The following is a 23,341-nucleotide window of genomic DNA, read 5'->3' on the forward strand; positions in this document are numbered from 1 at the left end:
ATTGAATCTTCGAAGCACATTTCATTCTGGCCACCAAGCCGTGCACGCCAAATATTTCTCGCCTCCCGCGGACCGTTCGGTCAAAATCCGGTTCACGCTTTTTGCCGAAGCTTGCAGAACTGCCACACACGGGCTGTCTCAGCACTTCTCGTCCCATCGAAACGAAGCCAATACAGCCGCTGAGTGAATAACCAAGCTGGCCATGTGAACCGCTTCGGGGTTCCAGCAGTTCCTTCTCCTGCTGGTAGTAAAAGAAAAACGAACCGGAACCGAAACCGTGCTGTCTGAACTGTCGGCTAATTTATTAACTTTATAGTAGAGAGTAATGTTTGCCGTGGCGCTGTCCACCTAAACGTTACAATAAATATTAATTAAGATAGTAAAACACACGCTAGTCGAGGGCACCGGCAAGCGGTCGAATCGCCACGGTTACCATTTTTTGTCACCTGCTTTCTTTATCACAGTCGATCGCGCATCGCGGAGTCGATCTCCGCATCCGCCGCCCGGTGTGTAAAGAAAGTGGTAAGTTTCGATTGATCGTACATTTTTCGTCTCTCTCTCTCTCTCTCTGCGCAAAATGCCTACAAGTGGCGAAGGTGAAAAGGCGACGATAGGCCAAACATTTCAATCTCCTAAATCGTAAACGGCAGTTAAAGGACACTTCTCCCGCCGTGTGTGCCGGGTACTACCTTAGGCGTAACGTTAATTCTATCCATCGTCCTATCATCATCATCATCATCATCATCATCATCACCGTCGATATCGCTTAGCATCTAGCGGCGCCGGCGTTGGGGTCGGGGCCATGTTGGAGTTCCACATTCGGTTGAGTCTGCTGCGCTAGCACTGTTCCTTTTTGCAGTCGACCACGTTACTGCTGATCTCGGTCGCATTCGGTGGCCCTTCGGCGTACAGGTAGGTGACGGGCCAGAGTTGGGCCGGTGCCGTCACGCCATCGTCCAGGTGCTTCAGTCCTCCCGGCTGCGGAGGTGGTTGATAGACTTCACCCTTTTTATTCTTGTCTTGATAACGCGAATCGTGCTGTTTCTTGGGAAAGTACTTATCGCTGCACTTGCGCCACTGATCTGGGGCATCACCCACGAAGCACCTGCAAAGCGTTAATTGGGGCCATCAGTAGTTAGTAGTTATGAGGCGGGCTAAGCGGGCACGACAAGGGACAACGAGACAAGGATTACGACAAGGTTTTGGTTTAAGTTTTACACACAAACAGAACGGGGACACAAACTCTAATGCCGACACTAAGAATTACGCGCCACACGCAGGCAGGGGGACCGGAGAGAGGGCACACTTCGCGCTTCGCTTACCATGGATACTCGAACCCTCGCGAGTAGCCGCAAGGGTGGTCGGCCTTACAGCAATAATCCCATGAACCAACCTCACCACCCTCTAGCTCGCAGGAGTAAAACCCTGTGATCTTGTTTCGCTCGCATTTGGTACCGTAGCGGCAGGGTTTGCCCGTGACGGTATACTGACGCCAACTTCCATCACCTTGAGAACGTCCGATGATACCAACAATGATAACAAATAGAGTCAGTGTATTACGGTATTACATTACGGCGGACACGGACCCGCGGGCACAGGTATATGGAGTGAATCTGTGTGTGTATGTGTGCGTGTGTGGGCTGGCTGTATGTGTGCGCTGGGGTGATGAGGACACCCTCAGAATGAGGCGGTGGCGGCGAGGTGTAAGTTACGAATGGAGCGATCGCGCGTGGTGAGTAAGGCACGGCGTGAGGATCTCCTCCTGTTAGGACCCGCGAGGACCGGCAGACGGGTTCCTCCGGCTACGGTGCGTGAACTCTGATCGGATGATGATGATGATGAAGATGGTGAGGATGCGGTGACTTATGTTTCGAGGGAAGCGGCGGATGATTTCCGGAGCGCCGGCCGATGCCGATCGAACGCTGGACGCTGACGGTCGGCGGCTCCCTCGGTGCCGTTCTGGGTCGCAAGCAAAATAATGAAGTTGGACTGGGTAGAGTTAGTGATGGTGCTAGCGGAGCGATTGGCAGTGATTGGGGTGATGGGCGTGTTGTTGCTGTTTTGGTTTTGGCCCGTGTGGCTGTTGTTGCGGTTGTTGCTAGTATCAGTGCCGTTGGTGGTGATGGTGGTGGAGGCACTGGTGCGACTGGTGCGGCTGCCATTACCCGGTTCGCGGAAGATATCGACCCGGCGATCGTGGTTCGTCCGGGTGCCACCGCTAATGGTCGTGATCTTATCGCGGCACGTATAGTCGAACGGGTTCCACGCGAACAGCCAGAAGTCACGGTCGGTCGTGTGCGCGTAGTGCACGCCCAGCTTCAGCTCGCTCTGGTCCAGATCCGACATCTCGCAGTTGTACGTCGACGCTTGGGAGCTACCGAACGGAAACGACAGAGCTAGAAATGGCATCCCGTCAGGCCCGAATCGTCGCCACTCACCCAAAGCTAAACGAAAGACACTTGAAGTGGGTCGCCTCTCGCAGCCGGATACACTCGTTTTTGCAGTCGAGTTCCGTGTTCACCGATGTGACCTTCTTGATCGCCGATGAAAGCAGTTTCGCCGGCGATCCGTAACCCAAGTAGCAAACTGTCATCAGAAACGCATAAACAAAAGTGAAGTGAGAGAGGTTATGGATTAGGGTCCACTACTACCGTGTGGGCAACGTACACTTCTTGTTGTGCTTGTCGTCGACGATCGGCTGAATCTCGCAGCCCTGGCCGTAGCTGGCCCGCTCAAACACGTCGAAGCTCTCGTCCGGCACCAGGTGCCGATCCTTGTCCATATCGCGCACCGGCCAGTCCGACAGCTGGCAGTTGTCGATCACGGCGTTGATCGCGTTCGGCCCGAAGCTGTACGTGAACGCGCGGCACGTAAACTTGGACGCCTTGATGCACTCCAGCTCACACTCGCCGATCGAGCGCACCGTCAGCGAGTCCCGGACGATCGACTTGAAGAACCGCGCCGAATCGATCACCCGAATGAAGCACTCTGCAAAGCCGCGGAAACGGTTAGAAGCCAAGGTAGGGCCTGAGCCCCACAATAACTTACGTGCATTGTAGTCCCGGCGCGGATGGCTCGGTTCCGGGTGGCACGTTTTCGCGTCGTCGCTCATCGAGTAGATGTCATAGTCCCGGTCCGGTTCCAGGTCGGCGTAGAAGTCGAGCAGGTTGAAGGGGCGATCGCACAGGAGACAGTTTTCGCGCGACACCGTCGAATAGCGGTAGCTGAACGTGAGACACCGGAACCGTGACTCCGAGTAGCACATCCGCTCGCACTCGATCACGGTCGGTGTGTTGAGGGCGTACTTCACAACGCCCTTGTGCAGGCGGAACCCTTCGCTCGACTTCACCGAGCACTCTTCGTGGCTCGGCCGCCGGATCCACTGCTGCCCGAAGTGTCCCCGGTCCACGAAGACGGTGGGCGCCGGCGGCGGCGGCGGCGGCTGGTGGTCCCGCTCGTACGGCACCACCGACGGATGGTACGATGGGTCCGGATCGTACCCATACTTACTGCCCCCGTAGCTCCACACGCTGTTGTCGTCGAAGTGATCGCGATCGTTGCGCAGCTCGAAATAGTTGAACGCCGGGCTGTCGTAGCGCTTGATCTCGTTCCGCAGTCCCCAGTAGTCGGAGATCGACTTGTACGAGTCGCCGCCACCGCCACCGTACGAGCCACCGTAGACCCCGCCGTTCTTGTGGATGCTCTGACCGATCAGGTACGGGATGAAGGTGGCCGGCTTACCGTTACCGTACTGCTGCGACGTGGAAACGGGTGCCGTCGCCGGTGGATCGCGATCTTCGTACGGATGGCGTGGTCGGTGCAGCGGACGAAGTTCCTCATGGTGGGGCAATAGTGGCCGATGCGGATATTCGTGACGATCGTACGTCGGTTTGTAGATTCCGCCGTGCTCTAGCGTTCCGTAGCGGTCGATCTCGGCCCCGTACTGTGGTTTGAAGGTCAGCGCGGGTCGATACGAATCAACCGGAGGTGGCGGAGGGTAGTAACCCGACGAGGGGCTGTAACGCTCGAACTCGGGCCGGGAGTACATCGGTGGCCGATACTTGTCGATCGCCGTGATCGCCGGTTTGTAGTGATCCTCCTCGTACTCCGCTGGGAACGGTTTGTAGCTCTCCGGATGATGCGATGGTCGGTAGGTGGTGGGCCGGACAAACTCCAGGGCCGGCCGGAACGGTTTCAGGACGCAGTCCTTGCACGTCGGCCGGCAGTTAGCGGACGCGCTGCGGTCCCGTTCGTAGTAGTCATAGTCCGCATCGCGAATCAGGTTCGAATCGCGCTGGTGTGGGCTGGAGTACAGGTCGATCTGCGACAGCGGCTGATCGATCAGCTCGCAGTCACCCTGCCCGCGGCCCGTTGGATCGAGGCTGTGGGATGACGTCGAAGCGTTAGACCCGTAGCAGGAGTCGGCCACCGCCAATTCTTACCGATAGTTGAACCCTTCGCACGAGAAGCGCCTCTCGTCGCCGCACTCGCGCTGACAGTCCTCGACCCGCTCACAAATCAACGTCCGACGAACCCATTGCGGGGCGACCCGCTTCCCGGCCAGCACCCGACGGTAGCAAGCTGTAACGAGATGTTCGCGGACATTAACGATCGAAATCCATGCGCACCCTCCAGAAGGTTCTTACGGCGAAGGCGACGAAATCGCACGCCACGCATCGCTGCCCATCATCTTCATAACCATCATCATCATTACAGTGCGATGAAGGGCGGAAATGGCCACAACACGCATAACGTGCCTCCGCACCCGGGTATCTCCGGTGGGCTTCCGGAGCATCAGCGGTGTGGAGAATTGAGGTTGGGTTTGGCTTTTAGGTCAACTCTCACCGGCGGCTCACGGTCACGATCATCGCCGCTCGCTCACGTCATTGTAAAATGATGGAACCATTGTGTCTGGGAGCTCTTGATCGCTTAAGCCATGCAAAAGGTGTCCACGCATCAGGAAGTCGAGATGCCCCTCAATCGCACAATGGAACGAGCAAGGAAGTGACCGTACTTCCTCGCGAACCAGTGAAGTTGTCGCTAAAGGAATAACTTTGAATATGATTTACGGAGCCATCCGAGAGCCAGGTAGCCATTTTCGAAAACGGAGCTGCTGTTCGGGCTGAGATAAGATCCGTGCGGCCCGGCTGCACTTGTCCCTGCCCGGGTAGGGGGCCTTCGGATCCGCAGGCCCACCGACAGCGCAATGTGTCACGCGTCGTTTACCAACTTCACGCCGGTCGAAGCCCTCGCGCCGCGCGTGTGGCGCAAGATGGCGTGCCCGGTTCTTAGCCCGGTTGAGAATGGGACCAAAATTTATTGGACAACCGCCATGGAGCTGCAAACCTGTGGCAACTGCAAGTCCGGCAACAATGCTTGACTTTTGGGCGCTCGCAGAACAGAACGACGTACGAACAACCCGCCCGGGGCACAATGGTAGCATTGAATTCGGCTCAGCTCGGCTGGGCCACCGTAGCGTAACGTGACCGCGGTTTTGGAAGTATCTCGTTTGTCTCGGCGTTCTTGCGCGATCGATTGTTTCTGTGCATCTGTCATGTTTTGATGTGTGTTTGCTTGGCGGTTTGGCCGTCGTCGGTCGTCGAAACATTTGCAAATAATCGCCAGATCCATCACGGAGAACCGTTACCGGAGATTTTAACGATGATTTCGACACCCTTCTGTATTGGGCCCCGAGGGTCTGGGCCCGGGCCGGGGGAAGTCATGTTTCTTGCCTCGGTTGTTAAGGGCTTGCGCTGGTCGTCGGGTTTTTTGCCGGTCGCGTGGTTCTCATAATGCTCTCGGACAGAGCAAAAACACATCTTTGACCAGCTATCGGCTGCCATTCGGATTGGGATCTAACTTTTGCCACGGGGTTTGTGGTTTTTGTTCACTTCAAACTGTGTAGATTTTAGTTAAAAAAATGACGAACGCATGCCCATTGTTTCGTTTTTTTTTTCAAGATCACCCCATCCAATCGCCATAAATTAGTTTCTATTGATTGATTTGTTTTTGTGTTGCGACAGAAAATATGTTGCCATCGTACGATTGGAGAAAAAAATGATCAGAGATCAATCGGGGTAAAAACTTTACAGATCGCGACCTCAGTAAGGATTTACGTCAGTCAAGTTATACAATGATTTGACTGAAACACTATGAACTTAATCGGAAAGTTTGATGAAAAATGAATTCTTTTTGCATTTTTATACATTTTATCCTTCATACAATGGAACGGATGACAAAAATATGGCGACAAAAATATAGATCTCCCAAATTCGCAAGACTCGAAGCTTCAAATGAATTTCCAGCTTATGAGTTCACTCCTTACTAAGATATTACTTTGATTTCAGACCGTTTTTCACTAAATGGTTATCATTATTATTGATTAGAATGTACAGAGCCGTATTAAGCACCAAATTTTACACTCACGACTTGATGCACTGTCAGGATTCCAACTGATTTCTTTCGCTTTGAAACCGTTCAATCGGCACAGCGAGACGGATAATCTGCGTTCGAGCCACCGATAAATTGGTGGTTTAATTAATGTTCTTCTCTTCTTGGGAACCTTGTTGTTAGTAAGACGGTTAAGGAATTTTTACCAAGGTTAAGGAATGGAACTCAATACACAAGCTAGCCCATATACGTAACCTTTAGCATCCTCCACGATGATGATCGTCGATGCGGTGGTGCTGGTGGGCACGAGGGAGAAGAAACTGATGCCGATGAGAAACAGCACCGGGCGAACGCCTATCATGATCACAGCCGCCCAAGCCGCTAGGGATCGATCGAGTGTAGCAGTCGACAAAAAAGCAGTTTCACCTTTTCACCACGCACGTTTCATCAGAGAACCACAATTTGCATACAACCGATAAGGTGCCCAACAAAACTGTACAGCTTCTTCACTTTACGTTACACGGCTGCCTGATGCGTTGCGATTTGTAAGCCGTGCACGCCAACACACGATCGACCGTACGATCGATCAATTTAATTCACCCGATTCCCAGAAGCACTCTTTCACGGGGGGCCCTTCAGATCATCACCGCACGCAGTGGGTTAAATTGGCCGATTGTACTGGATCGATACGGGAGCTCTACCGGGAGCCACCTAGCACCATCACCGTGCCGCGAAAAAGCCAGAGGTTAACCGATGCGAACGTCTCCGCGATTGAATCGAAACTGACGCCGAGCGCCGCACACCTTACGCCGGCCAGAAGATGGAAGGATAGGAGTTCGCGCAGCTCGCAAAAAGCAGGTGGGATGCCCAATTCGCGTTCACCGTGGCTTAGAATGCGGTGACTACCTCAACATACACGACCACGATCGGCGATCGGGAGGGGAGATCGAACGATCGCCCCTCTCGTGCTCGCTTGCCGGTGGTTCGTGCGTGCACCCGATTTTCTCACCGGAACGGAAGCCGAACCCCTTCACACAAAAAAACCCCAAACGGGAAGTTCGGTGGCTAAAAGTGCGCCAAATGTGTGCACGCTTGACGCTCGAGCATTAATTTGCATGCCGCCACCGAATGGCGGTTTCCGAAACGACGAATTGTGCTGTTTGTTTGGTTTTGGTTTTTTTGTTTTTGCGGTTAATGAATTCAGCCGAGATCTTCTGAAGGTCTTCGCACCAACTGTGGCCTGTAACTGCTGTAGCCTAATAACCAAGCTTTGGAGACATTGAATATTTAATTAAACACGCTACACCCTGCTGCACCGACTAATGTGCTAATGTCCGTTCTCGGCCTCCCCGGCCTTTCGCCCGGGGGTGTAGCAGGTTTGACGCAACGATTTGGCCGGAACCAGTCAGCATGACAAATCGGTTTCGCTCGGTTTCGAGGCGTCAAACAGTATTGAGAGCTGTTGGGGGGGCGCTCTAGGACCCTTCCGAAATTTTGTAACAAATTCTTTTAAGCTCAGGTCCAAGTCCAAAGCATCAAAGGCCTAGGTTTTCAAAGTGTGTCTCAATCACAGTCTTTGACACAGAATGGGAAGTTTGATGCTGCAGTCTAGTAATGCTCTCTCTCTCTCTCTCTGATCACTTTCAGTGCCAGCCCGCAGTAATTGCGGCCCTGCATGCCCAGCAAGAACTCATCACCTCAATCACTGGCGATGGCGTGCGATGGCGTTCGTGCGCCGGTCGAGGAAGATACCCATCTGTATCGGAACTGCCAGAGGTTACCGATTGTGTGGGCCTCATTTGTGCACCGAATTATGCTAATCGCTGCCGTTTTGGGTGAAGGTCCATTGTTTGGGTTCCTCACGGTCCGTCTGCCACCACTTCTGGGTTCTGGGTTCTGGGAGGAACCCAGTTGGCAGTCTCGGGCGATATGGCCACTCCGCGGAGTGGGACCTCATTGTCTGTATGTCCGCCGCCAAGTTTAACAACCTCTCCCCCAGTGACGAGAAAATCGGACGATTCCAGTTTGGCAGCATGATCAATGTAAAGCTAAACGATCCTTTGTGACAGGTACACGTGCTCGGTGGATGGATTGTGGAGCAAAATCGGCATCATCATCTGGCCAGGAAGCGTCCCCTTTAGCGTCCCACCAGCCAGAAAGTATGAGTGCAAATTTTCCCAGTTCACATACAAATACCCGACCGGCAGCTGGCTCGGGCCAACCGTCGTGTTTCGTAAGTGGCGTCACGGTGCATCGCCACCGCAACCAAAGCCCCTGCGCTACCGTGGACGTAACACACCGGGACGGGTGCCACGTAAGCACTTCAGGAACATCGTTTAGAACTCTAGTTTATGGCCGAACATGGGTCATAAAGCCATCACGTGCACGCACTAGCCGGACCGTCTACGGTGGCTAACGGTCAAATGTGTAACAACGGAACAACGGCAGTCGGCGTTGTAACTTGATGAATCGTGACATGATGCTGGATTGGTCAACCGATCGTTTGGAGTCTGCCGGGGTGGCGGTAGGTAACGTAACGGTGTTCATCTCAATCTTCATCAGCTGTCCACCCGATGATCGATACTACAGGGAAGTGAACGAACGGATCGTTGAATACAAGTCAGCCATTCAGTTCGAGAATGCGTTCCCTTATTCCCGATCACAAATTTGGCTACAATCAACAACAGACCCATTAGAATGATCATTTGGGTACCTTTTTTGATGAAAGTGGAAAAACTTGTGGAAAATCTCAATGTGGAATCTCAAAAGATCCGAAATTCGGCCAACAAGTACACTTCCATTATCCTAATAAAAATTGAACCAAAAATCTATGGACATGGACATGGACATGGACATGGACATGGACATGGACTGAAAAGTCCCGAGCCTAACACAGAGATGTTGATAGTATTATTGTATTTATTGCTTTTTTATTAGTGCTAACCTTCAAAGAAAGCTTAAGTTAATCAGAAACAATTTCGTGCTTTAATTTTGCAGAGCTTCTTGATGGTAAAAAATACCATTCAAGCGAAGCAATGGCTTGAGAAGTGTTATAAAGGCTTTGCTTCATCCGAAACAACAATAATTCGTTGGTTTACTGACTTCAAACCTGATCGTAGAGACACCAATGATGCAGAACGCAGTGGACGTCCAAATGAAGTGGTAACACCAGAAAACATTGAAGAAATCCACAGAATCCATTTGAATGTTCGAAAAGTGAAGCTGGTTCAGTTAACTGACATTGTAAACATATGAAAAGCACGTGTTGGGTTTTTATTGCATGAATTTCACCATAACAAAATCGGTTGGAAAGGTTATGGTCTCGGTATTTTCAGATTTTCGTTGTGTAATATTCATCGACTATCTTGAGAAGGGAAATATCATCAACAGTGAATATTATATAGCGTTATTGGAGTGTTTGGAAGCCGAAATTATAAAAGAAATGACCGCATATAGTAAAGAAAAACGTTAACCAAATTCAATCAAAACGATGGCAAAACTACACGAATTAAACTTCGAACTGCTCCCACCAGATATTCGCCGGATATAAATCCCAGCGACTTCTGGCTGTTCAGAGACCTCCAAAAAATGTTCATCGGTAATTTCACTCAAATGAAAAGGTCCTCGTTGAAACTGAGGCCTATTTTGAGGCAAGAGTTAAATCGTTCTACAAAAGTGGAATGATTTTGTGGGTCTTGAAGGAGATTACGTTGGTGAATAAAACCACATTTGACAAAATAAAATGTTTTACCCCCTAGCCCCCGACACTTTCCATCCCATATGATCCCATTAAATAAACTTTACTTGACTCCAATCTTTTAAGGAGCTGAAGCACTCAACCGCTCACCTAACCCTTCTCTTAGTCTATGCCTCTTCTCTGTGGACGAAATGCTCTAAAACTAACTTCCAGTCAATACAAATAAGACTGAATACAATTCTCAAAATGATCCTTACTTTATACTGCAGAACACCAACGAATCTTGTCCTAAAATTTGCTGGCGCGCATTGACTATCGTTCGAAAATAACAAACAGATTTAAATCGAAACATTTTCATTTCATCATTTTGAGACCTTGAACTTGTCAAATAGCTGCAATCCCAATGTGAAATATCTCTGTACTCTCATGTAATCAAGCATTTTTTTTGTCTAATAAAGAGCCAATTTTAAACATAAAAAATCGCTCACCTCAGCGGTTGTTGCCTAATAATAAGATAATAACCTTTTAAGGTATACTCTAAAACATATTTTAATTCGAATACAAATGCCTTTACGAACCCAACTTCTAACACGTTCGCTGGCGAGCGAAAATGGCGTCATGCGTTACACGCCAGCCACTGGGCAGCATAATTGTGTCATAATTGGATTGAGGTGCTCTTCCTGACCACCGGAGCGGCGACGCTGTTGGGTGAAGTAGATGAAATTAGACCCTTCGCAGTTGCACCTCACGCCCGAGGGTGCAGTCATTGCCGGGCCGGGCCAGAGCAATTACGGTGGGTAATGGCAATGAAATTGTTTCACTACCCAGCCCTTGCTGGCGTTGACAGCGTCCGTTGGTGGCCGACCCAAAAGTGTGGGGCGTTCTAAGCGCAGTGCCCTTGCCCTGCATGTTGTCGGGTCGGGATGGTTTGATGCACCGGATGGGCATGGTGTCGCTGGCCCATCAACACCCGGTGCCGCCGGTGATCAGTTGACGCAGTGAGCATCACCGAGGCTCACAATTAGATAATTGTTGTCACACATAATCCAGGGAATGAGAGAGCGGCCAATAAAGCTTGCTCGAATAGAAAAAATATGTTTTAAGAGTCTAAACTTAATGCTCATCTTTTCGTTTCGAACTCCAATTAATGTATTGATGTTTGGCGATCATTAGATTTTCTCACCGACTTCCTTTCGTTCTAGATTATTGCTCTCATTTTTTGCCAGCGAACGAAGTGAATGATGTCAATCGAAGCGCATCACACTCCGGAGTGGCCGTTGACAGGTGAATGATAAAGTGCTCCATCGCACGCCACATTCCGCGCTCTGCGCGATCACCGATCGGCGCGCAACAAAACGCACGCACGTGGTGATCGCGGTTGCGTGGATCACCGCACTAAAGGGTGCCCAGTGAGGGTGCACTCCGGCAGAACGAAAGTGTTTAATTGTTCAACGCGACACGCGTTGGTCTCGATTGTGCAATCGATTGTGACCTGGACGCGGACCGCGGGCTACTTACGGCGTTTGTGGACGGCTGGGGGTTTATGTTGGTCAGGGCCGTTGGCTTCGTGATAGCTGCCACCGGACGATGGTTGAACGGGTGGCGCAGGAGCCGGACGTACCACACCGTAGCCGGTGCCGGTGGGTCCGGTGGGACCGGAAGGACGCACAGGACCAGCGTATCCGCCACCGGAAGCACTACCCGGGGACGATGGTTTCTGAAGCACCACGGATCCACCACCGGTTCCGTAACCGGTGGAACCACCGGCACTGGGTCGTTGCACCCCACCGTACCCGTTCTCGATCGGTGGCGTACTTCCGGATGGTCCCAGCGGCCGGCCAAAGCTCGTTCCTCCGTACTCCGGGCGCAGATAGTTATTGTCCAGGGTCGGTACGTTCTGGGCGTAGATCTCGGGGAACCCAGAGTTGGTCTGCTTGTTCGGCAGCGGGTAGTTCGTTTCGTACAGCATCGGGAACTGGTACGGATAGGTGCCGGGTTTCGAGGGACCCCCGGGTCCCGGTGCACTCTGCCCGTACGGTGGTCTCAGCTCCATCGGATACTTGGTGGGATTCTCCCGATCAGGCATCGTCGCTCCGGTTTGACCGGACCCTCCCAGCCCGTAATGGGGTCCGGTTGCAGCCGCGGTGCTCGTCGGAAGATACGGACTGCCTCCACCGGTCGAGTGGCCGTTATCCTTGGTGGTGTAGTACTCTTCCGCCGGAGCCGTCGTTTCCGGTAGCGTTTCACCGTTGGTTTGACCGTAGGTTGTCCCCGGGGCGGTACTGCCACTGGTTGGGGCCGTTCCACCGTAATCTCCGTTGCCGTTCGGTCGAGAAGTGTCAACGAAACCACCGTTGGCTGTCGTCGGTGGTTCAAAAACGGGCGGTCCCGGACGATCAATGAGACCCGGCGGAGGGAACGAACCACCGGACGATGAGGGTGGTGGCCGCTGTGGACCAGGGGCACCTCCACCAGGAGGAAACTCACCACCACCGGGGAAGACGCCCAACCCTAAAACGATCAACGGTTTAATGAACTGACCTTTAACTGACTCACGTTAAAGTTACCTCCCGGTTTGGGCGGAGGATTCGTGGGTCCATCTAAAAAACAGTTGTACTTCCGCGTGTACAGATCAAAGTCCGGATCGAAGATGGTCCCGACCGGACGCGACTTGGTGGCGTCGATCGTGTTCGCCGACAGTTGACACGTTCCATTTCCTCGACCGGAAATCCTGAAACGGAGAAAACCCGGATTACGCAACCGAACTGCACGAACGTGGCCCGGTCCCGGTCCCTCTTACCCGAAGGCGAACGTTTGGCATTCCTTGTCGTTGAGGCAGAGCGTTTCGCAGATCTTCAGCGAGTTCGTGTCCGAGTTGCGGAACGTCTTCTCGAACGGTAGCATCGCGCCGAGCGCTATCCGCTCGAAGCAGTCTATCGGACGCATGGGGGAGGACAAGGAAGTGAGCATAATTAAGGGCCGACGGTGCGTCTGAGCAATTAAAATTCTCTAATCGAGCGGCGCACAATCGGCCTCCAGTGGCCTCATTAGTTAACAACCGGTAAGCGGACGCCAGAATTTCGCACCAAACCGAATGACGCATGGCTGCCGGCATCAATCGAAAGTGAGTCCGTCCCAGTCCGCCGGCCCATTTTCTTCGGTCCGGCCGCGGCAGGAGGGAACACACCTACCGCAGTGCATTCCCCGGGCGGGGCGTTACGCAATCCGGGCATTGAATTCGCATTACGCGATTGTGTTGTTCGGGCGTCCCGCGGACCGGATGTTTGTTATTGTTAGTGCACCGCGAAGATGGTCCACCCGGTGGACACCCTCCCCCCCACACACATACACATGCACACTGACATTCGGAGGTGTGTTCGGAGGTTGGTCAGTGTGCCGTCCCGGTCACGGGCGCTGAACTAACCACCACCGCCGGAGCCACACGCTCCACGCCCGGAGTTAATGAATCAGAACGGACGCAGAAGAAGCATCGGAATAACAAAAAGTGAAAGTTATCGGGTGCTGTTTAGAACACCGTTACGAAGTGGGTAATAAAACTAGTTATTTTTTCTGCGATCGATTTAAACTTTAATAAAATTTATGAGCTATTCATTTCCATTTCGCAAAGGATAGAATTAGAACAGAGCGTTTATGCTTCAACTATTTGCGAACATTATCTGTTCTGACATTATTCTGCTGTTAATTCCTTAGTTCCATCGAGTGTTAATTGTTCTAAATACTAAATATACTAAATATTAAAATTACTCTTGGAAAGACCATCTACCAATATTATTGTCCGGACCAGCCAGAAAGATAGCAAATCAGAGAAATCAGCTAAAGCATTAACGACACTCACCGTGTTGTGGCTGCACGAGACGATTATCGATTTGGATGGCTGTTGCCAACGTCACGGTCAGCAGCAGCACCAGCAGGAGTCCGGGCTGGCAGCCGACGATCGTCACAGCTTTCCTTTCCATTTCCGTCATGCTCATCGCCGGGCCGGATGCGAAACCCAAATTTGGATCAGCTAATGTTTTGCGTGCCCCGTCGCACGCACGTAGATTTCCGTGGTCCGCGTCGATTAGGTCCTCGCCCAAAGGCCTGATCGGCTGGCCCCGATTTTAGGGCCCTTTTTTCTCTCCCGGCCTCCAAACTTTGATTACTTCCTTTTGTGCCGAATATTTTCCTGCCCGCCGCTTCCCGGGGCCCTCATTAGCCTGTGTGGCGACTTTCTTTCCGCGTGTCCGGATGGTCTCGTGCCCAACGAAAGGTGCCAATTTGTGATAAAAACACTAGAAGTTGCCCTCAGCAGGCTCAGGCCGCAGACGTTTCTTTATGTTTTCCGCACGCTTTCGTCGGTCTGCCGCTTTGCTGACCCCGAACAAGGTCGGTTGATGATGCCCCCAGGGGTGAGGGGGTATACCCGGGCCGTTCGGGTGTTCCGGTTCGGTTCAGGTGTCAGGTGCCTTGGGGTGCGATTTCTACCAATCTCTGTCCCAATCTCTCCCGCTCTCTCTAAAACACTGGCGGTGGTTCCCGTTAGCAAGCAGATTACGAGTTTCAGATTGCGGGAGCAAAATGAAAATAAAAATTGCAATCCCACCCCGCCTTGCGGCCAACGTGGGCCCAGCAGAACCGGAACCTAACCTCGGCCGCCCCGTACTCTCGGGGGGGTAATTATAAACTTAATTTACTCCTCACGAGATGCCGTGCCGAGCGATGTCACCGGGCGGCTGAAGACGAACCCGTTCCTGTCGCGCTCATTACGCTTGTCCTGCTCACAGTTGGTTTGATCCGGTGTCTTTTGTGTCGCAAATGTGTCGCTTCGGTTAAGCTGAGAAAGGGGAACAGAAGGAAGGATTCATGAAATTAATTAAATCATAAGAAGCAGTCCAAGAACAATGCGAAGGGAGCTCCGAAAGAACGAGCACATTGTGCTTCCTTTGGGATGATTTCACACGACACGAACCCGGCAATTGTTTGCTAATCGGAACGTGCGAATTTACGGAAGTTCTGTAACAGCATCACCGCCCGATAAGTTGTAACTTGGCCACGCACTGAAGGGCTTATGTCGCACACCCGAAACTGGAGCTTGTCACCCGAAACGGTTCGGAATGTTTTAGAATTGGTTCAATCGCTTCGAACGAGGAAACAGTTGGAGGTCAAACTGCATCCTCTTTGATATGTTAAATCCAGAGCTGGGTTCTGCTTTTGTGTACCGGGCACGAATACATTATGAAAGTGCACACTGGAACAGTGGTAAATTAGATCATCGGTTCATCGTTATTTATTGTAGCGTACGTCATTTATTGACATCACGCGCGTTCTGTGGGTTCGGGTTGAAGAACAGGAAGTCCCGCTTCGTTTCCGTATAAAAATAATACAGATATACAATTTTCGTTCAAACCGTTCGAAATCAGCTTCTTGAAGCCGACCCTACATGAAGCATAGAATAGTTTTCCCTTTTGAAAAATGGAATTGAGAAATCGTTTATCCTTGGAACAATTCTTACGATACGTTCCAGTCTCCGATTCTGTGCCCATTCCCATACCGTGGCGGAGACAATTTTCACCGATTTCTAATTTCCTCAAGGTTACGTGCCATGCGTCCATTTCATGACAACATTGACCCCAATGTAAGAAGTTTCTCAACTCTCGCCGAAATACGCTTTTGTCGCCTCAACACGCCGCGTGTTAGAACACGATCTCCAAAACCATTTTCACTGCCAAACACGTTACGAAACCTCCGCCTGTTTTTAGTTCTTCCGTTTCTCGTAAAACACTGTTTCGGGGTTTGGCTTTGGCTTTTGGGCGGACCAGAACATGCCACAGGGCCTGTCGGTTTGTCGAAACAACGGCCAAACATTCTCGCAAACAGCGATTGGCGCACGGGCGACCAGCACACAGCCGCTGGCCCGCTGGCTAATTATCATGTGAATAACTGTCGTTTTGAACCGAATTACTCTCTATGGCCGCTCGGCAGGGCGGTGGCCACTCTAGGGCCCACACGTAACGCACGGCAAGGTCAATAAAACCTTCTCATCTGCCGGCTCGGGGCCCGGAGAGTCTATTCTCATTCAAAATCGCACTCGCGGGAGGTTTGTTTTACATTTCAAAGCGCTCGAAGCTGGTCTCTGGGCGCCAACCCGTCGAACCGAGCGACTGGTCACTGGTTTGTGGAACCAAAATGGAGGGGCAAAAAATTTGCGCCATCTGCCGAGCGGCCGATTGAGCGATAGCCGATCGGTGCAGTGTCTGGAGTCTGTGGTGTGGTTGCATCAGTTTTCGTAACGCATCCCGAACTTCCTGCTTCGATTTGCATACAGGGCCATTGACTCACCGAAACAACACTCTGGCCAACACGCGTTCGAAAATCAATTATTTAACTTACACTTATGAGTATTCAATTTCACGCAGAGCTTTTCCACACTTTCCATTGAATCACTTCGCACCCGATCTGATACCCCCCAGCCAGCCAGCCAGCCAGCACGTCAGTTTGTGTCTGTTCCGTTCCGAATCCGATTTTGCAACTGCACTCAATCATCTGCACTGGCCACTAAATCCACCGCAACACAAGGTTTGTTATTCTAATTTTGCTGCCCGTTTTGTTCCCGGGTGGCCCATAAATTTCGGCGATAGTTCCAATTTCGGGACCCCACGATTTCCCACGCTCCACAGCAGGGGCACTCTATGCTCTAGTTTGCTCTTTCCGCTGGGCCTAAACTAGAACCGGAAAAGTCCCAAAAGCCGCGCTCGAGAACCGGGAAATAGAGGAACACAAAACGGCCCAAAAAGCTCACCACACGCGAATCAGTCCCGATCACGGGCGACACGATCACTGGCGAGCGTGCGCACGCTAGCGAATGACGAAAACGACTGAATTATTCGGATGCCGTCGGGGCTGATTTTATTTTTATATTTTAACATATTTCTTGCTGTCCATGGGCAGGCAGGGGGCTCCCTCCGGGGGGCGGCTCCGGTCTGCCGCCTCCCGCGGTCGGTCGGTGTAGTTGTGTTGCGTGGCGGCAGAATGTGATGCTCGGCAGAGCTTCACGACTCTGCTGTCGCCCTAACACCCTACACTCTTTGGCCTCTCTTTTGCACGGCCTGCCCCCCGCGGAATCGGCCTATCCTGCTCCGACCAATCCGCCCTGCCAATCGGTCCGATCAACGGGCACTTCCGAGCGTGGTTATCTATTTCGCTTAATAGGGGACAATTGTTTCAGAAATCACAGCTGTGATAGTTGATTTGTTTGTTGAGTTATCAAATGTAAAATTTAATTTAAAACAGTATGCCAATAAGAAATGGGAAAGAAATAAAGTGTGGAATAAGCGCTACGCTAATTAATACCACAACACACATATTATTTGATTTGCATATCATAATATTGCCAGCTCCAGAATAATTTATAGCCCATCTTAATCTTCACAGCTCAGCGTATGAAGATTGGCAAATGAAGGAAAATGAAAATGAAGTCCAATTTCACGGTACATCCCACGTGCAGAAAGGTGCCCCGGCGTTATAATGTGGATTACATTCAAATTGGCCGAAGAAACGTTGAATGTATGAAGTTTTTAGTCACGCAACCGATCACGAAATTTCAAACGATTCGCATCGCAAATTGTGTTATTTTGAGCATTTTCTTCCCAATGGAATTTAATCATCTGTTTGGTTGGTACAAATACTCCAACTCCCCCCGCGGCCAGTGCTAGGTGTTCCACATTCAATGTTTCTGGACGATGTGTAAATTCACATACACATTCAACTTCCTTGATGGGCCCAATCTCGACAGCCAAAGGCATGATAATTAATTAAGGTTTTCGCTTTGCGCGAGCTTCCAGCTTACCTTCGCAACGCGCCACGCCAGTCCGTGGGCCAGCACTTGGAAGACAAAGTACCATCGGAAGGACTCGCTGAGAAGCTCGCTTGGTATTGATTCGATGGCATTAAACCTGTTTTTGGGCACCGTTGGGAGTCAGAAAAGCTAAGCCCCAAAAAAGTCTTCATCGCGATCAGCCAACCACAACGGAGTCTCTTTGGTGGATCCTTTTCTTCCGGTGCCCGGTGGGGAAGAAACAAGTGCCAAGAAGCTGAACGACCGAATGGTTTTACTTTTCTCACAGTACGATCATGCTCACCGTCATGCTAATAAGCTTGCCGACCACTTTCAATAAAACCTCCACGGTGCCCGTGGTGTGGCTGAAAAAGTCCTTAGCCAACGCATGACGCTAGACTTCTCGGACCAACATACGGCCAAACAATTATCGGTTAGATCAATAAATGCACTTTGCTTGTTCGTTCAATTAAAGCCACTACATTGGACGTAAACCCATCTTTATTAGACCGTTGGCTCTAAAATCAAACCGTGCCACTGTTGAGCCAACCCTCGTCGATTATTTGGCCGTTAATTAAGACCCGATCGTGTGCGAAAAGCCTCGAGTACCGTCCTGCAGATAGCTCCGGACAGAAGCAATCGAATATTCCGATACGTTCAGCGTTCCAACGTTCCCTTTGGTTTGGTGTTTCTTGCCGACCCAAAGCACGATGACTCAGCGGTCAACAAACCGCACGACATGCTTTGCGTGCTTATAATTAAGCCATTGCTTGCCCGAAGATTAACGTCCAGCCGCTCGGCGATCGGTGGATTCTTTGCCCGTCGCCCCTCATCGTACAGAGGGCCGAAAACAAACGGATACCGGATTCGCTACCGTTGCGATCGTGCTCTGTGACCGTTTGCCTTACTTTACCTTAGACATGTGAACCACTTACGTCAAATGGTGTCTATTAGTCTTAGATAAAACTTGTTTCCACTGGGCCAAAGCATTTTGAGCACGCCATTTGTTAGCGAACAGGATTATTAAAGGTTTCTCGCTTTCTCGCCAGTTGAAGTCTTTCATCGATTTGAAGCAATGCTTTCGTTGGATCGCTTAATTTAGGTAGACTTTTCGAGTCGTTGTCCTAGTGGTAGTGACCGTTCGGATGTTATTCGCCCACAAAAGCATTTGGCGCGCTTTTGGCACGCAGAAGCTAACGCCCTTTCGCCGGTTGACGTTATTCCATTGGCTGCCTCCATTTTTTCATTCCACTAAAACAACAACCCGTTTCGGTAGCTCATCGTTTCCTTCCGCCGTCACAGACCTGGTGTCTATTGTTTCGCAAACCATTCTCAGCCGGTGTAAATGTTTCATTTGTCTGGCACACGGGTTGTGCTCATCAATGGGTGGCACCGCGGCCGGTGTGAATCATAAATTTTTATTATGTTATAACTCGTTGACTCGTGCGCGCGGTCCATCCCTTAAAGGTTAGCCTGCCAAGGTTAAAGGTGGAACCCGGAACATCCAGCGGTGTAAGGGCCCTGATCGGATGGCAGCGGTGAGTAGCCGGTGGCCGATCATTGTACGCAGATTTGACAGCAACTTATGCTAATATAAATCGTAGATCAACGCTAACCAGGAATGAAGCACATTAAACCTTGTCAAAAGTTGTTGTACTTAAACGCTTCCTTTCTATGGAGTCTTTAATTACATAAAGGTAGTCGAGCGAGGCGCAGCATGGTTGGGTTCGTGCCAGAGCCAGCCATTTACATATTCGCCAAAAACTGTGATCTGATAAGTGGCGACCACAAAACGTCGACCAGACAACATCGAGTCCGAGCTTGTCCAAAATTATGCGCCAACGATCGTTGAACCCGAAGGGAAGTAAATGATAGAGAAGTACTACGGTTGGGGCGGGCAATGAAGTAATTTTATTCAGGGCTTTAAACCAGACCCGGGCGGGACCCTGCCATTTGCAGGCAGCGGTCTAGAACGGATTTAAACCTCGGCCACCCATAAACAAAAGAAGAAAAATTTGTAGCATTCTTCTTCGAAGTGTTGGCTTCCCGTCTGGTGGTCTGGTGAACGTCTTTCTCGAAGCAAATGAATTGCGCAAAACGGGTGAAAAGTGATTTAGTAGAATTATCGATCAGCTACCAAACTAATGTCATCATTTGGGCAAGTTAAAAGGGTGCCATTTGTTTTGTTGGAATTGGACTAATTATTTTTCTTGTCTCTTTATTTTCAGGGTTTGCAAGGTGTGTTTCTTGGGTCTGTATACAATTCTGAGATAATGCTCGAAACCCGGTTCTGCGGCAACTTGCCTGTTGCTTGCTTTTGCATGCTCTAATCCACCTCAGCGGATGACTCCGACCTTCACGACTTTCTTCTTTGATTAGGAGCTTTTATCAGTTAATGCCAGTTTGTAAAAAAGAAACGCAATCAACACGTATGCCACGCTGTGACCGATCCAGAATGACCGTAGTATCTGCCTTTGCCAACACCGATGTTTGTCTGTCCGACGCTCTCGTTTTACTGAATCTTGTGACCAATGGATGCCCTCACTGTTTGGTTCTACATTGTATCCTTTTATCTCGTTAAGTCTTTTTTCCGCGTATTGTACTTTTACCTTAGCACAATGTCGACAATGTTGGTGTGACCGTTATCGTAAATAAAGGCAAGTCTTTACGTTCGTTTGTTCAAGGTTTTTTTGACAAATGAAGCAGATCGTTCCCAAAAGAATGCACAACGTTGACTGACTTTGGACTTTAGTATAATTTATGCGCAATGCGCTTCTCTGTGTTTTTTTTGCACATTCAACAACTTTAAAGGGGAAAACTTTTGCCTACCGCTAGCTGAATTTTTAAAATCAAATGTGAAACACCAAACCCCAAGCCCACCCGATGGGGGCCTAAGATGAGATTTTTGGTGTTTCGTAGCCAAGAAGAGGGTGATGATGGTCGGTGTTATAAATGTTTCAAAAAAGTTCAGTTCAGTTGCTCGGATCCGATCGCCAGTCCCCGAAGGCCAGTCACGCGCGTTCCGGTCACACTCGCTAACGGTCTGTCTTACGCTAACGTGCAAATGGAGAAAATGAAAATGGGACGATGAACCCAGAGTCTGTACAAAGTGCCCCTTACGTTTTCCGTACTTTTCCGCCGGTCAGTTGAAACAACCTTCCCAGTCACAAAGTGAGGGCCACACAGACAGTCAACAGTCAGTACTTTAGTTGTAATATTCTCTGTTTTATTTGTTTTCATGTTTCGATAAGATTCATTCGTGTAATATGGGTTCGTGCTCGTAAATTGTGCGTATTTCTTTTTTGTTTGGAGCTTTAACCGTAGTGTTGAAATATTAAGAGGGAATTCTGCCTGTAGTTAGCCTGCCCTGGACTGTCCGCACACGGTCCAGCTCTAAGGTGAGCTACTTACTGCAACGGTGTTACGTGTTATGGGTTAATTTCTCTCTCTCTCTCTTTCTCGCTCTTGTTCTTCTCTTGTTTCTTTCAAAGAAAATGGTCAATCAAAATCGATCGTTAAAACCACGATCCGATCCCGGATGAAAGGGGGTCATGTATCCTTCTAGGCAAGCTACGCAGGTTGCTCCACTTAACTTAATGTCTACTCAAAACTCAACGACATCCAACAATGTTACCAGTTACAGAGTCATATACAATTGTCTAAAACTTCATGCTCCCAGCTCCCAAACCACGTGATCTTGTAGAGGGTTGAATGAAACGCGGCAAATTTTGCTACTCTCGCTCTGCCGAAAAATCACTGCCTTCAACCGTACATTCGGTTAACTAGCCTGCCACGTGTGTTATGCGGGTCCGAACAAATGAAGAAAAACATACAAACAAAACCAAACAAACATCGGCGTAAGGATTAATCAGTTTATTTCAAAAAGGCTTCGCTCCGCTCAGTGAATCGCTATGTAATATTCTCTTGTTTTTGTTTTCTCAACTATGTGTTTAAATGTGGTTGTGTTTATTCTCGCGATTTTGCCTAACGTTCCTCACTATCGTTCGTTTTTTGTTTGCTTCGTCCATGATTATAGAATAAATGTTCAGTGGAAACTTAAGAACTACCCGAAATTTGCTATTGTGAGTTTATGTACTATTTGTTTTTTCTCTTTCTCTCTCTCTCTCTCTCTCTTGCCCTCTCTCGCTCTCTCTCTCGTTCGTGCGCCACTGTTCGTCTTTCTCTTTCTAGCGTTTTTGTGTTCTTTTCTGCTTCATTTTCCCATCACTGTACGCACGCGGAGAGCAAAACATCTTGATGCCAGCAGCGTCACTAAAGTATTCGTATCTAAAGTTCTTCACATATTTTAAATTAATTTAAATTATATTAGATTTTTTTCTCTTTGCTAGCCCTATTCTCATACACCGCTGCTGCTGCTCGCAGCCGTGCAGCGTCCATCCGCTTCCGATTCGTGTTAGGTTCACCGTTCGCTTGCGCTCCTCTTAGAGTAATTGTTAATTTTCTCTTTTATCATTTTCTTTATATATATAATCTATATTTATAGCATTACAGATAACCGACCAAACCACCCAAGCTGGGCTGGTTCACGTCCGGCCCCGTCCGCCTGACCGTTTCTTCCGTTTGTGTGTTACGATTTTGTTTTTGTATCAGAATTACACTTTCTCCACTGCGGCGCCTAGAAAAAAGAGTCCATTTCTAATAACTAATCCATTATCGATACCGTACACCGTACTTGTAGCGCAACTTAGTAGAGATTGCACCGCCGTAACATGCTGTTGGCCAACCCCAAACGAATCGTTCGCCCTGCGTCCTGCAGATAACCATCAGTACCTTCTCCTCTACTCCCTACACTTTTGTGTGTATTGTTTGTATGCGTGTGTGTGTGGGTGTGTATGTGTGTCTGTAAGTGTGTTTCCATTGTTGTTCATCTTGCTTGTATTTTGTGTCACCTCTTGTTGTGTTTTGTGAGTTTCCCTACCTTCGCAGCGTCTTGCTCTCTCTGCTTGTTTTTTTTAAATATATTTTATTGTATATTTTTATGCAATTTTTTAATATATATTTGTATATATATCATTTAAGGCAATTAATTCATTACATTCATGAAAAAGTGAAGATGATCAGGCGAGTTAAGGAGTCTGAAATTTTCTTCTGTTTTCTTGGTTTTTGTTTTTCCCGTTTGTCGTCAATGTATTATGCTACAGTCAATGTTTTACTTCGTTCCATTAATCCCGACTCCGTTTGCCGATAGCTCAGCCTACACGGGTGTGCCGGGTCCCGGTGCTCTTGTCCCTTTTCCTCTCTGTCACTGTTCGTTTACTTTTTTCACTTTACAGAAACTTCAGTCGCTACCCTTCACAGTCATTCTTTGCTTGTTGTTATACTTTGCTTTCTGTTTTGCCATTTTACTTTCCTTATTCTTTCTCTTATTTCTTCGGTCAGTTTGTTTCAAATATATATAT

The 23,341-nt window shown here is 49.6% G+C and overlaps 2 protein-coding genes across 2 annotated transcripts in view; both read right to left on the reverse strand.

Moving 5' to 3' along the window:
- Positions 1-703: 703 nt before the first annotated feature.
- Positions 704-14,073, reverse strand: LOC131209333 (uncharacterized). Its single transcript, XM_058202382.1, has 11 exons — positions 13,944-14,073; positions 12,888-13,020; positions 12,655-12,818; positions 11,606-12,598; positions 4,443-4,581; positions 3,049-4,382; positions 2,668-2,988; positions 2,439-2,586; positions 2,166-2,374; positions 1,323-1,506; positions 704-1,105 (listed from the first exon to the last, which is right to left on the reverse strand). The coding sequence occupies exons 1-11, from the start codon at positions 14,071-14,073 to the stop codon at positions 838-840; spliced, it is 4,023 nt and encodes a 1,340-aa protein (XP_058058365.1). The 3' UTR covers positions 704-837.
- A 704-nt stretch (positions 14,074-14,777) lies between these two features.
- Positions 14,778-23,341, reverse strand: part of LOC131208036 (nuclear hormone receptor FTZ-F1-like) — a 28,162-nt gene continuing 19,598 nt past the window's right edge. The window contains exon 7 of the mRNA XM_058200678.1: positions 14,778-14,921. Coding sequence (XP_058056661.1) covers positions 14,778-14,921 — 144 coding nt within the window. The remainder of the gene's footprint in view (positions 14,922-23,341) is intronic.

The sequence above is a fragment of the Anopheles bellator genome, chromosome 2, assembly GCF_943735745.2.
Source record: "Anopheles bellator chromosome 2, idAnoBellAS_SP24_06.2, whole genome shotgun sequence".
Classification (NCBI taxonomy): Eukaryota; Metazoa; Arthropoda; class Insecta; order Diptera; family Culicidae; genus Anopheles; species Anopheles bellator.